The following is a 14,044-nucleotide window of genomic DNA, read 5'->3' on the forward strand; positions in this document are numbered from 1 at the left end:
CACAAATAAATAAAGGATTATCAACTAATTGAAACTGTAAAAAGCTGAATTCCTCTGCATGGAAACACAGCAACAAGCAACAACACGGGAGCCTGACAGGACTATGACACATCTGCATGTTGTGTGTTGTGTCTGGCGAGTTCAGTCAGACGGTTTCTAGTGTCAACACAGGGAAATGTCAGGATGTAGTCACCACTTGGCACCCGAGCACAGGCCACCTCTCCTTAAAGGCCAGGGCACACTGGCATTGTTGCAAGGCTAGCTAAATGCAGCAGATCGGCAGACAGCTAACAACTGGGGAAAAACAGGATGCTCTAAAGGAAACTATACATGTGTAATGACTAAAAACAGTTGAGTATGGCTTTTAGACAGGCAGGAAAGTACCTCTTTTAAGCCTTTGTAGACGCTAAAATCACCAAATCCCGCCACTTCCACCGTTTTACCAGCTCCATTTTTAGCACAGAATAGGCTGTCCAGATGGTGGCTGGTGGGGTAAACCAACTTAGCTGCCACAGCCAAATTTTACCACCATTTGACCAATTTAACTGCCATCCTGTCTGTCTGACACTGCCGCTCTATAATGGGCCAAACTGCTGCCTGTTTAACACTGTTAGTTTAACCTGGATCAGAAATAAAGAATGAGTCTTTTTAAAAATGCCAACATATAAGCTTAACTGCACTCTCTTTCCATGCCACTTTTGTCTCTAATTTTCCTGCTATATCATTAATTCGTCTTGATGGCAGGGCAATGCTTTTTGCTTGTGCACCGCCTCAAACTGCCGCAGCACTTCTTTCAGGGCTTTAAAAAAAGTCAGGCAGGCCAGCCAGGCATGCTCCGGCAGCGAGCTGGGCCTCTGCGCCAGATAAAAAAGGTGAGTTGTTCACATTCCTGCTTCATGCACAAACGAAACCCCCGATGTCACACACACACACACACACACACAAGCCTTCTGCACAAATGATTGGAGTTGTTCGTGTGTGTGTGTGTGTGGTCCTCTTGCCTTCCTATGTGTTGTTTTTCCGAGCTTTGCCTTAACCATAGAGGTGGTAAAAGTTACAAAACATCACGCAGGAAGTCATTTTTTGAATGCAAACTAATTGGCAAAACATTTAGGGTTTGCAACTTTGCTACACACTTTTTTTGTTTTGTTTGTTACAACAATGTCAATCTGCCAGGAGACAGCTCAGTAACGAGCTTTCACCGACACGCCCATTAAAGAGAAATACAAACCTGCATGCAAAGTAGTGTTGAAAACTAAAGAGGGTTGGTGCAGTGACAGAAAGGTGTCTACTTTATGCAAGAGTGTATTTTCATGAGAATGAATGGTAGCCTGGAGGATAGGACATCTTTATGAGATCTTTCCTGGATTTGTATCAAAACTCTGAGTGGGCCTGTTTAAGATCTCCCTCGCTACAGTTAATGTCCTTCTGTGTATTTGGTTCTCGTTGTCAACTTTGTCAACTAGAACCTCAATCTGTTTTTGGCAAGAAGACATGTTCTCTGTTTAAGCATTTGAAACCTGGATTTACACCACTGTTCTTGTGCTGTGTTCAGACTCTTAGCGAATTAGCTTGCTTTTTTGTTTTCTGTTTTTTTTAAAAAACAGAAAACAAAAAGGCAATGAGCAACTTGGCAAAAAATCTTTTGTGCACTGGAAAATGTTTTGTTTTTGTTAAACTACGAAAACTATATTTACAATTATCATAATCATATATAAAAAACATTTTACAGAATTATTAGTATTGTTTAGCACTTTTTTCAGGCAATTTCCTTGTTTTGTTAAACTTTTCTTTGTTTATTTATTGTTTTTTTGCCCCCGATTTCCTCTTAAGTTGCTCGCCGCCTCCTTCCCATCTTAATGAGGAATTTTTCTCAGAAATATAACTGTCATTTTTAAATACTTTTTTGGGTAATTTCCTTGTCCTTTTTTTAAATGATTTTTTTTTCTTAACTTCTTTGCCAATTTTGGGGTTATTTCACCTTAAGTTGCTCGTTGCCTTCTCCCCATCTTATTGACAGACAATTCGCTCTCAAAGGGTTAAAACGTGCAACTTCAACATTCTTCCATGTGTTATTTTTTTGCAAAACATACATTATAGTAATAATTATCATAATTACATATACAAAGGTTTTACAGAATTCATGTTTTTAATCATTACTTTTTAAAAAAAAAAAAAAATTCTTTGCTTTTTGTTGAGAATTTTTAAAACATTTTTAATTTAATTTTCTTACCCCTTTTTTATTTATCCAAAAAAAAAAAAAAACGAATTCATTTGCCAATGTTTGGGGTCATTTCAACTCAAGTTGCTCTTTCCACATTTTTGACAGGAATCTAATCAATTTGCTCAGGTCTCAAAGGGTTAACACATGCAACTTCAACATGCTGCCGCGTGTTGTGCTTTTGCACAACACATAAAAACAGCTTACTAACACAAGAATAAAGTGGCCTTGCTTTGTAGGGAGGGTTGCAGAGAGAAGAGAGCAGGCCAAACTGAGCCCCACTACTACTATAAAAGGAATGTGATGGGGAAGGGAGGGCCACTGCACCACCAACATTATCAGCCTATCATCTTACCAAAAAGACAGGGAGGCAGGATGCACAGAGCCAAACAAGAGGAGAGGAAAAAAAACTTTGCTTACCCCATTCCAAAAACTCCGTGATGTTTTTCTCTCTCCTGAGCGGGGAGTTGTTGCACTCATCGTAGAGGCACACCAGGATATCCAGCAGCGTCTCCACACTCAGGCACTGGCCATTAGCCTGAGCTGGCCCGTCCAGGATCACCTTCTCCAGCTTCTTCAAACGCACCTCTCCCGACATGATTATTCCCGATTGCTGATTTCTGAAGTAATGATGATGGTGGGGAGTGAAAAATGAGCAAACCTCGGCCTGTTGGTTAGCACACACGGGCCTGCAAAGAAGTTCTCTCACCTTGAATCTAGAAATTAATCAAACTTTCAGTCGAAGACAAGCCAGATCCGTGTTAAAACCGGCCTGATCATGATCTCCCTCTCAAGATGTGAAGCACTTCCCCATATTTAATACCTATCCCCACGGGGCAAAAAAGAAGTAGTCACAATTACAGACCCTGGCTGCCCCGGGCCGGCTGATTTTGGTGAATTCCCAACGTTAGCTGGCAGTTTTCCGCTCTCCTCCGTGTTGGAAATGTTTTTAAAAAATCGAGGCGTCTCGGTTCAAAAGATCCCCCTGAGTTGTTGTGGCAGATATTTGGGATTCTCCATTCTTGCAGCAAGCCAAAAATGCAAGGCAGATCTGCAATGCTACAAAGCCCCAGCGCCCCTCCTCTGCTCCAGGAGCGACAGGGCGACACAGGCTTAGTTAGCAGCCTGCTAGGTTAGCTAGTTAGCTAGCTAGCGAGCTAACGTTAACGTTACTTTTCTTCGTCCCTAAATGCCATCGTTGCCCCCTTTTTCCACAAGTTGACACACGACATGCACGGCGTTAACAAAGCCTGGCTGAATTCGTCTCCTTTCGACAGAACAGTTAATTTCCATGCAACTGGAAAATACTCCCTTGTTTTCACAACTCAGAGCTGGCAGATATGTTCTTTAAATCCCATTCTTCGTCCCCAGTTTCTCCACACTTCAGCACGACGGTTAGTTCAGGAGTCCCAACAAGCCAACAGCGAGTTAGCCGTCAAAAAACGCGAGTCCTTCTTTGAAGGTTACACGGGGGCTTGTTTCACGTCAAGAGCTAACGCTGTAGTCTGGTCTTGCTTATTCCAAATACGGGACGCAGCCTAAATTCCCCCTGTCCTTTCCTCTGCCTTGCCTGCCTCCCCCGCCGGTCGGTCGCTTCTTGCCGTCTTTGCACAGTCAAGCTACCAGCAGCCTGCTGCCAGACACTCTCCACGGAAAAGACAGCACAGTAGACAGCGCTATCTGTAACGGCGCACTGGATTATGGGAAGTAGGACCCGGTGGTAAAATATGAATGAGCTACAAATGGACGCTTAGCTAATATCTGTCTTTTATTCTCCCCAAATACGAGCAACAGATGGACTTTTTGTAATTGTGAATAAGAGACGATTTAGCATGTAGATTGTTTTGTTTCTCTTTTTGGTTTGATTTACAATTATTATAATTATTATATAATTATACAAATTAATTTACATTTTTGGAGACACAGATTTTAAAATATACATGACAACCAGGGAAAATTTAAAACCTTTCCATTTTAAATTTGTCAAAAACCGTTTATATAAACCGATTATTTAAACATTTCTGTTTATTTCCACCTTCATAGCAGACCCTGACAGTTTTTACTTTTATTATGTTTTTTTTTATTATTTCTTCTACATTTTCATTGTGCAATTGATTTTTTATAATGAAAATTTGTTATAGTACTTATGTTTTGAAAATATCAAATGTACATGTGTGGTGAATGTGTCAATAAAGATGTTTTTTTAAAATAATGGATGCCTTGCAGTTTGTTCACGATAAAACCCCACTTATTAGCAGTGGTGGAAAAAAGTATTCAAATACTTGTCTGATCCTTAGTGTCTAACTATTTTTTTCCCTTATTTTTTGAAAATAAAAAAGAAGAATAAAAAACAAACTCAAAAATTATGTTTAAAATGGGAAGAAAAACATGCAAAAACTCCAAAATAAAAAAACACCCCAAAAACTTAAAAATAGACTTAAATGTTCATATGTTTATCAAAATAGTTGCCAATTGATTTTCTGTCAATTGACTGATTAACTAATCAATTAATCGTTGCAGCTGTACTTGTATAAAGTGTTTGGTAATTTGGTTTATAACAAAACATAATATTTCAGAAACTCTTACTCTATTTTCATGCTATGTTAAATTGGAAAGTGACTAAATGTGTCAGACAAATGTAGTGAAGTGAAAAGTACAATGTTTCACTCTGAAATGTCGTTGTGTAAAAGAATACAGTAGCGTGAAAAAAAATACTCTGGTAAAGTACAAGTAACCTAAATTCATACTTAAGCACAGTAGTTGAGTAAATGTACTACATTCCACTACTGCCCATTAGCTCGTCTTAAAATACTTTACCTCTCACTTGGTCAATGCATAATGTCTTAATAACACCACGATACGTTTCGATAACGGTAAATTCTCTCATTTTCACGAAGAATGTCGATATTTTCCAATTTACGAGCATGCGTGGAGCGCGGAATCCTGAAATCGGCCATCTTTGCTGTGCCACTGCTTGAATCCATCCTTCCCTTTACAGCCAGCAGGCCATCTCTCAGTGTTATAGCATCTCTGGTTGCTGCTGCAGGCAAAATCCCAGATCATCATCATGGCGCCCGTCACAGCATCTGCTGTGCGGAAGGGGTGGGGGTGTGTGGTGGTGGTGGGGGCTGTCAATATTGTGAATGGAAACTGCGGGCTGTCTGTCAGTCTGCTGGTGACGTGGTGCGGAGAGGACGCTGGAATAACAATGACTGCTGTCCCTTTAACTGGCAACTAAACACTCATATTACAGAGATCTTGCTCTGCAATGGTGTGGTCTGCAGCTGTATAAGCTGTGCAACCACCTGATAGCCGTTGCAGTGGGTCACATTCACACAACCTTCAGACAATACACAGTCATACTTTGCCACTGTGCAGGGACGGATTATTAGACAATGAGAGCCTGGGCACAGAAATGTGAGGGGCCCCCATCACCTCCCCTAACAGGACCAAGACACACTAACTTTGTGGAGTTTTTGTGTCTCTTTGTTGTTGTTGTTGTTGTTGTTGTTGTTATGCATGTTTTTGTGTGTGTGTGTGTGTGTGTGTGTGTGTGTGTGTGTGTGTGTGTGTGTCACTGTTTGTGTTCGTTCACTGACAGCAGAGCTCGTTCTCCAACACAATCTGCACTGGACTCACTTGCACATCTATCTTCACTTTTGCACACTTATTTGCACTTTTCTTTCCTCTATTTTTAGTGCGCCTTTCAATCTTTTAGGCATTTTGTTTGTTCTCTGTACATGCTGTATATTATTATTAGTGTTATTCTATTCTATTCTATTCTATTGTTCTCTGTACATGCTGTAAATTATTATTATTGTTATTCTATTCTATTCTATTCTATTCTATTTTATTCTATTCTTCCCTTTTTAAAGAATATTTCATTCAGTCGCCGCTGAATGACCCATTGAGTTAAGATCCACCCATGCTCTCCTCAAGTCTTAGTATTAAAAGTGTGCCAAGTGAGTGATTTTCTGCCCCGTTGTCTGTTCTCATGGCGAGAAAAGCTCAACGCTGACAGCAAACTCTCTGAGATGAACAGGTTCATAGGTTACAGTTGTATGTTCTGACCTTTGACACCTTTAACCCTTTGAAACATGAGCGAATTGACTTGATTTCTTTCAAAAACGCTGGAAGACTGCAATAAAAAAGAATAAATGACCCCAACATTAGCTAAATAATTAGTAAGAAGTACAAGAAAATGACTTGAAAATTAGTTAGGAAAAAGAAAAAGGAAGATGAAAAAAAAGGAAATTTCAAAAAATATAACATTAAAAAAATAATAATTTTAGATGGATAATTCTGAGCACTGTAAATGTAGTTTTTACCTTGCTTTTCTAATTTTATTTTTCCCTTGACATTTTTTCCCTAAGTTTGTTGAAAATAATTCTCTAAATCTACTAATTTCTTACCATTTGTGGAACATTTCTCACCAAGTTGCTCGCTGCCTTTTTGTTCCATGTTTTCGAAAGAAATCAAACCATTTGCTACGGGTTTAAATACCTGTGAAAGGCGTCTGTAAGCAGCACAAGAAAAGTGATGTCGCTCCAAGTTTCAAAGGGTTAATATGCACAGCTCCCTAAATGAGAATTAAGCACAGATCATTAGGGTGGGTCAGTCACACACACACACACACACACACACACACACACACACACACACACACACACACACACAGTTATTAGTGCAGGTGGTTACTTATTTGCACTTATTTGTCTGTTCAAATAATCCTGTTGGAGTGGCCGTCATACTCTCATTACAGCTGACGACGTACTGTATGAGCACAGTAACTGCCCCGCCCTAAATGCCATCCCATAAACCACTATGAAAGTGCTGAGTGAAAAGTGGTATTTCCCAGTATCACCCAGCTCTGTTAGCCACAGTGTGTTAATCTGAACCATCATTGTCCCATCCGTTTGAAGTGAGGTGCTTATCGCAGCTCAAAGTACATCTATTAATGATTAACGGCCTGCATAGCAACTGAGTCTACAGTGGTGAGGAGACAGACAGAAGCCCCGTGTGTTTGTGTGTGTGTGTGTGTGTGTGTGTTTGTGTGTCTTTATACCACACACCAGCAAACACCAACATAAAGTCATGCACATGTATATTTCAGAAACTATTCACACTGATTGTTGCTGCAGGCCTCTGCAGTGTCAGGGAGAAGAAAAGGCACAAAAGAGCATGAAATGTGCACACACACACACACACACACACACACACACACACAAACAGACACACATCACTTAGTATAAAAAGATGTGCGCAACAGAATACATTTCGATGGTAGCCGAACGCAATATGAAGCATTCAGCTTTGGCAGCACTGTTTATCAAAAACAGTTGATGTATTTTTTTACAATGCGAAACCACCCGCTGATGATTGATTGTTGGAAAAATATTCTGCAAAAGCAACAGAAACATCTGTGTGGCTCTGCACAACCAATTCTCCTTATTAAAGGGAAAATCCACTCTAAAATTGAATTCACATTCATGATATCTCTTGTATTGTGTTTTCATGTAGTTCAGATTATAATATGAATACGAATGATATTTTCTCATCTTTATGTTGGTCTCTGGGATTTACTTTGTGTGACTTTCCACCATTCAGGTATTTTTGTTAAAACTGATACATTATAATCTCTGTATCACCCCTCTTTGAGACCGATGAGCTTTTGGTAGTTTTGTTAGTGCACCTCTTGAATTATTGCAGTGTCACTTAACCACCACTTACCATCATATATCCTATCATCAGTTTATATATAATTAATACATATAATGAATATTTACCGGTTTCCTAGGCTATGAGGTAAATTCTGAATCTTTGGGATTGGACAAGCCAAGGCTCTGGGAAATTGCAATGTACTTAAAAAACTAAAAACAATTACTTGAGAGTAAAACAATCAATATTATCAACAATGGAAATAATAAATAGCGATTAAAATACATTTAAAATAAACTAAAAGGATTTGGAGTAAGTTTGGAGTTTTTTGTGAAACAACATGATGATGTTTTTACAGTAAATAATGGATGGATGCTTTAAATAAATGCAAGAGCGATTTTAAAAGGATATATAACCTGACACAGGATGCCAGGTAACAACAACATAAACAACAACAACAACAACAACAAGACATTCCCATGTAATCCAGTAACATAGGAAATATAAATGATGTTTGTTTTGTCTTTTTAATGCAGACAATATTTTGAAAGGGGAATAAATTCATTAAAAAAATATATAGAAAGTAATGAACCCAATTAAAAGTTTATAAAAATGAAAAACAAATACAGATAGGCAAAAATAGATAAACACATAGGTCTTAGTATAAGGAGATATGGTGCAGTAATAAGTTGTCCCGAGTAAAAAAAAAAAATACAATTTTTTTTTAATTATCAAAATTTTTTTTACAAAATAATGTGAAGTATTGATATGAGTTTCGTGCTTGGAAATGTATTATTACATTATGTATGTATGTTTTGCATGTATGTATGTATTACATAATTGTGTCTTTTATATCCCAAATTACACAATGGTAATATTCCTTTTTGGGTTGACGTTCCCTTTAAAACATTATATCTGTTTATAATGTCACCAGAGCGCCCTCTGCTGTACAAAGAGCCTTCATACACACAGACACACACACACACACACACTCACACGCGCACACACACACACACACACACACACACACACACACACACACTGGGGGATTTCTGTAGGTCACTGCAGCTGTCCTTTTTAGGTATTATTTGTATTTGTTTTGGTTAGCTTTTGGTCATTTCCCATGCAAATGTAGTTATTAATTTCTACTATTAGTAGACAGCAGAACATTTTTATTTAGTGACTTTGCACCCATAGAAATGATCATCCACTAGAGCCAATACAACCTTCTGTATTCTTTTTATATTTGATGTGTTTTTAAGTGTCTGATCGGGTTTAGTCATGCACCCTGCACATTAAACATCTCTCCGATGTTGATCAGTTAAAAGTTAATGAAGATATTTATTGTTAGTCCTATCTAATCATGTCTGATCCTATTGGGTTAAGTCTCCGCTGGGATTAAACCGTCAGTCTGTGCGCTGATTGGCCGTCATTAGCTGTGTGAAATGCAATCAGACTGTCCTGTACTTTGTCTACATGTGGAGGCCTTTGAGTAATAATTGTATTGTCCCTGCACAGGTCTAGCTTTTCTCCTCTGACACACTCAGCAGTGATTACTGGCTGCCGCCTCCACAGATGGATGCAGACTCTGGTGAAAGGGAAAAAAAAAGAGAAAAAAAGAGGTTTGTATGGGCCATTAAGGTGCAAACTACTCATGTCTCCAAATATTTGATATTAAGATAAAGCAGGCAGCAGCAGATCAGGAAGTGGGTGACAATGCAGCCTGATGTGAATAATGAGGAATTTGCGCTGACCACCAACACAAGTTCAATTGACTCTTTGGAGCAGCTCCGCCTGGATCCCAGGGAGACTCTGAATGACAATCAGCTGAGATTTAATGTGCAAAGAAAACAGGGTGAAAAAAAGCCAGTCTTTCTCCTGTAATATTTGACTCATATAAGCATTTAAACTTCTACAAACAGCACTTTCTGCAGCACAGGGGATTTCATGTTTCACAAATGGAAGGGGATGGCCTATAAATTGGACTGCTTTCAAATGCAAATGCTTTGGATGTTAATTAACACCTGAGTTGTTGATTGCGGGACCTTGTTGGCCTTTGATTGAAAAGAAATGGCACCTCGGAGCATCAGATGTAGCTTTGAACTAGGCAGCTTGTCTTTGATTGGCATGGGAAGGAAGAAAGACTGAGAAATATCACACAAAGGCCATCTTAATTTCCCGAATTAGGGGTTGTAATGTGAGGCAGAGAGGACAGCATGCAGGGGTCTGGAGGAACAGGCCACTGGCTGGACTGGACTGAATGAGCGCGCTCCGAATTTACATGTCTGCACTGATGACTCTGACATCAGGCGGATCTGATGCACCAGTTTGGATCTCTGCTGTGGAATTTACTTCTTCTATTCAGGGTTTTACTCCTATGTATAATCATGTTAGATCATTTGAAATGTTGCATTTTTTTCATGTGTCAGTACTTGAAAAGCACTGACTCTTAACCCTTTGAAAACATGGCAAATTGGTTTAATTTCCCTTTAAAAAAAAACATAGGGAGAAGGAAACAAGAACTTAAAATGTCCAAGACATGGCCCAAAAATGAGCAAAAAAAAAAAAATGTTCCAAGAAAACTACCTGAAAATAAGCAAAATAGAAAAAATGAAAAATAAATGAGAAAATGGCCTAAAGAAAGAGCTGGAAAAAAACATGTACTTATTTTACATATTTTTCTCTATTGCTGTGACATAATTTTAAATATAAGGTTATTAGAATTATAAATATAGTTTTATTAATATTATATATTTTCAAAAACTAATTTTGAGGTACATTTCCTGCAATCTGTGGGACATTTCTTGCAAAGTTGGCCATTGCCTTTTTTCCACGTTTTTTTTGAGAGAAATCAAACCACTTTGCTAAGTGTCAAATAGCTTGTGGAGGGTATCTGAAAGCAACGTAAGTAAGTCAATTCAGGGTTCAAAGGGTTAACTCTGCACTGTAAAAAGAAACTATTTGTTTTAACTTTTTTTTTTAAAAAGTGTCTGGTCTGCCTTAAAATTTTAAGTTGACTGAATTTGAGGAGACAAGTTGAATCATTACAAAATAACCTCAACTTCTTTTCTCAGATTCAGTCAACTTGCATACAAAAACATCCAAAATAAGAGAAATTCCTGCAGTGTGTGCGCAATAAAATAAAATAATTAAAATTCATGGATCTTGTGGAACTGCAAACTGCAAAATAATGTTTAAAGCTAAAAATAATTCACTGCCAACACATGTTCAAAGAGTTTTCTTTGATCAGACTGGGGGTTATAATTTAGGGGGGGATTTAATTTTGAAATTCACAGAGTGCGGAAAACTATGCATGTTTTTGTATTTCAGTCTGTGGTGTAAAATTATGGAATAGTTTAAAGATTAAGTTGAAGAAATGTTCAAACATGAACCAATTTAAAAAGATGTTTAAGGATATGGTTTTCATGATGGCAGTCACCAGGTATTTACAGGGATTATTGCAGAATTATTTATTTGGGACTATTTTGTATATCCTTTTTCTATCTCTTCCTCTTTTTCTGTAAACAACAATGTAAATATATGTTTACAGTTATATATGGTTCAGTTTATTAAAAAATGTCAATTATTATAATTATTATAAAGTCAATTATTTTTCAATAACTGATGGAGAGGGGAAGGGATTTAATAAATTTACACTTTTTTGACATGCCTGCATGTTTGTTTATGTTTTACATGTTCGTTTTTTCCTCTTTTTTTTTTTACATATCCAAAGCAAATTTCAATACAATAAAATTGCAATTGTTTAAGTTGAAACACAAATACAACAACACCCTGATCATTATTATCTAATTGTTATGACTTTCTAATAATGTTTATTACTTCATACACACATAACTCCCTTTGCACAATTGCAATTCCATTTTTTTCAACCTTTTTTTCCTTTGTTTTTCCGTAGCATCCTGTGACTGTAGCGTATGGATTGCATCGTGTGGTATCAGGTCTGCAGCACTAATTAATAATTTGTCTTGTTTGTAATCTGCAGGCACTCTGGTAGCTGGAGTGAGCGGGTCTGGCAGTCATCTGTCATTTGCTCTTCCTGTGTGCCCCTTCAGTCTGTCTGACATCTCTGAGCAAACACAGCCAATACACAACCACAGGCACGGCCTTGTGTGGCAGCCAGCGAGAGCACCCCTCTTCTAATGTTTGTGTGACAAAAAAGGCAAGGCAAATCCTCGCAATGGAATCAGATAATCACCAACCTGTGAAGAGCCTGCCCCAATCCACATCCGAGCCGGCCCCCCGGCCCCTGGATTAACTGTCTGTTTGGCTAATAATTTTAATCTGCTGGAGAGGGCCAAGAATGGGTGACAGGGCTCGGAATAAACATCTAATCCTCTCGCCCCACTCCTCCTCCTCCTCTCTCCCAGCTTTGCACGACTTCCTCCTCGACCCCTTCTTATACACTTGTGCTTAAGTGAACACACTGGATCGCCTCATTTTGTTTTTCCACCCCTGATCTTAGATCTTAGATAAAATTGCTCTCCAGCCACTCACACTGTTAAAAATTAATACCTACTAGAAAAAATATTCATTTTTTAAAATGTGGCAACAGTTTGCACTTATTTATTGATTTAAACTTTCTAAACTGTCTTTTTTTTTTTAATAAAAATGAACACAAATCTATATATTTGGATGTACTCATAAAATGTAAGTACCAGTTAATTGAATGGGTGACTCCACACAATAACCTAATTATGTTAAGTAAATCCCCTAATTTTTAAATTTCCTTTTTTAGATAAAACAATTTTTGATTTAAGTCTTTTTCATCATCAGGTTTTACATGTAGAAATAATGTCGGGGGGATGAATGGGTGCTAGGTGTGCAGATGACAAATGGCCGGCGTGAAGGAAAAAGAAAAAAGCATCAGAGTGTAATTTCAGTTTAACTGTTTTTAATAAATTGTGTGAAATTATTAAAAGTTTACAAAAGTGCTTAAGATTTAATAAAGAATATTGACTCTTTTATGGTTGCTGGAAAAGTAAAAACAATGTAAATAAATGATTACTCGTGTATATTAAACACTTTGACTTGATAATTATGTCTTTCAGCTAAGAGACCATAGCATGGGGTTTTATAGCGCAGACAGAAATAAGCCCGCTGTGTGACAGACTGTTGCCAGACTGTCCCGGCCCTGACATCGCCCGGTGGAATGCACACGTCAGAGTGTGGGGTGTGTGCAGACAAGGCTGCTACTGAGGAGAGGGCACTTGAGGTTCACAGGGTCAAGAGATGTCTGTCTGGGACGCATGTGTAGCAGCTCGGGGGACACTTCAGAGCGGAGCGGGGAGACAAACATTTTAATTCCAGAGAAATAATTGAATGTCAAGACACTAAGAGGATTTGGCAATTTGTTGGACTGTGTGGAATAAACACCAGACTGCCCAAAAGTTACAGCGGTGGAAACACTATTAGATTTTGAATGTATTGTGCACAAAACCACAAAGAGAGAATTATCTTTGGTAGACGGAAGTGTGTTTCAATGTGTGTGTGTTAACAGTTAAATTTTTAGTTGGCATTCATCTACATTTCATTGTGTAATCTTGTATAAGGACACTTATTATAAATATCTTCCCTCCACATAAATTCAGCTATTTAATGTTCTTATTTTGGTGTAGAACATCCCCTGAATGAGCATTTTAACCATCATGATGCCTATTTAAATTCTGTGATATGTTTGGCTTCCAAAATTATATTATTTATTCATTTTTTACTGACAGACTAATAATTTGAGTTAAAAAAAAACTCAAAAAAAACCAAACAAACCTTTAACACCTTAAATTACTAGTCTGTCAATAAGACAAGAATTATTACATTTCAGTGGAGACAAAATTGATCTTTTTGGACTATTCCAAAAAAATATACTTGAACAAGTGTATAAATACATTAAGTGTAAATACATTAAGAATTTATAATTTGATGTGTATTTTCCATGATAAAGACGCATTAGAAAAACTGCACAGCTCTTTTTATTCAGATATAGTGTACATATGTTTACTTTAAAAAAAAAACCTTTATTCTGCAATATATTTATTTCTCTTGATTTTTGCATTATTTATATTATATTATGACAATTTACAATAACAATTACAATTTTTACATTATAAATTTCTCATAATTAAACACTTACTTGGAAATTAACCAGAT

General features: G+C 37.6%; 1 protein-coding gene across 5 annotated transcripts in view; it reads right to left on the minus strand.

Annotated features, from left to right (window-relative positions):
• cdc42bpab (CDC42 binding protein kinase alpha (DMPK-like) b) overlaps positions 1 to 3,815 on the minus strand; it is a 102,180-nt gene extending 98,365 nt beyond the window's left edge. For all 5 annotated transcript variants that reach the window (XM_042502981.1, XM_042502978.1, XM_042502977.1 and 2 more), the window contains exon 1: positions 2,642 to 3,815. In XM_042502981.1, the coding sequence (XP_042358915.1) occupies positions 2,642 to 2,819 (178 nt within the window). In that variant the 5' untranslated portion in view covers positions 2,820 to 3,815. The remainder of the gene's footprint in view (positions 1 to 2,641) is intronic.
• Between the last annotated feature and the right edge of the window lie 10,229 nt (positions 3,816 to 14,044).

Source organism: Plectropomus leopardus, chromosome 16 (genome assembly GCF_008729295.1).
Source record: "Plectropomus leopardus isolate mb chromosome 16, YSFRI_Pleo_2.0, whole genome shotgun sequence".
In the NCBI taxonomy this organism is placed as follows: Eukaryota; Metazoa; Chordata; class Actinopteri; order Perciformes; family Serranidae; genus Plectropomus; species Plectropomus leopardus.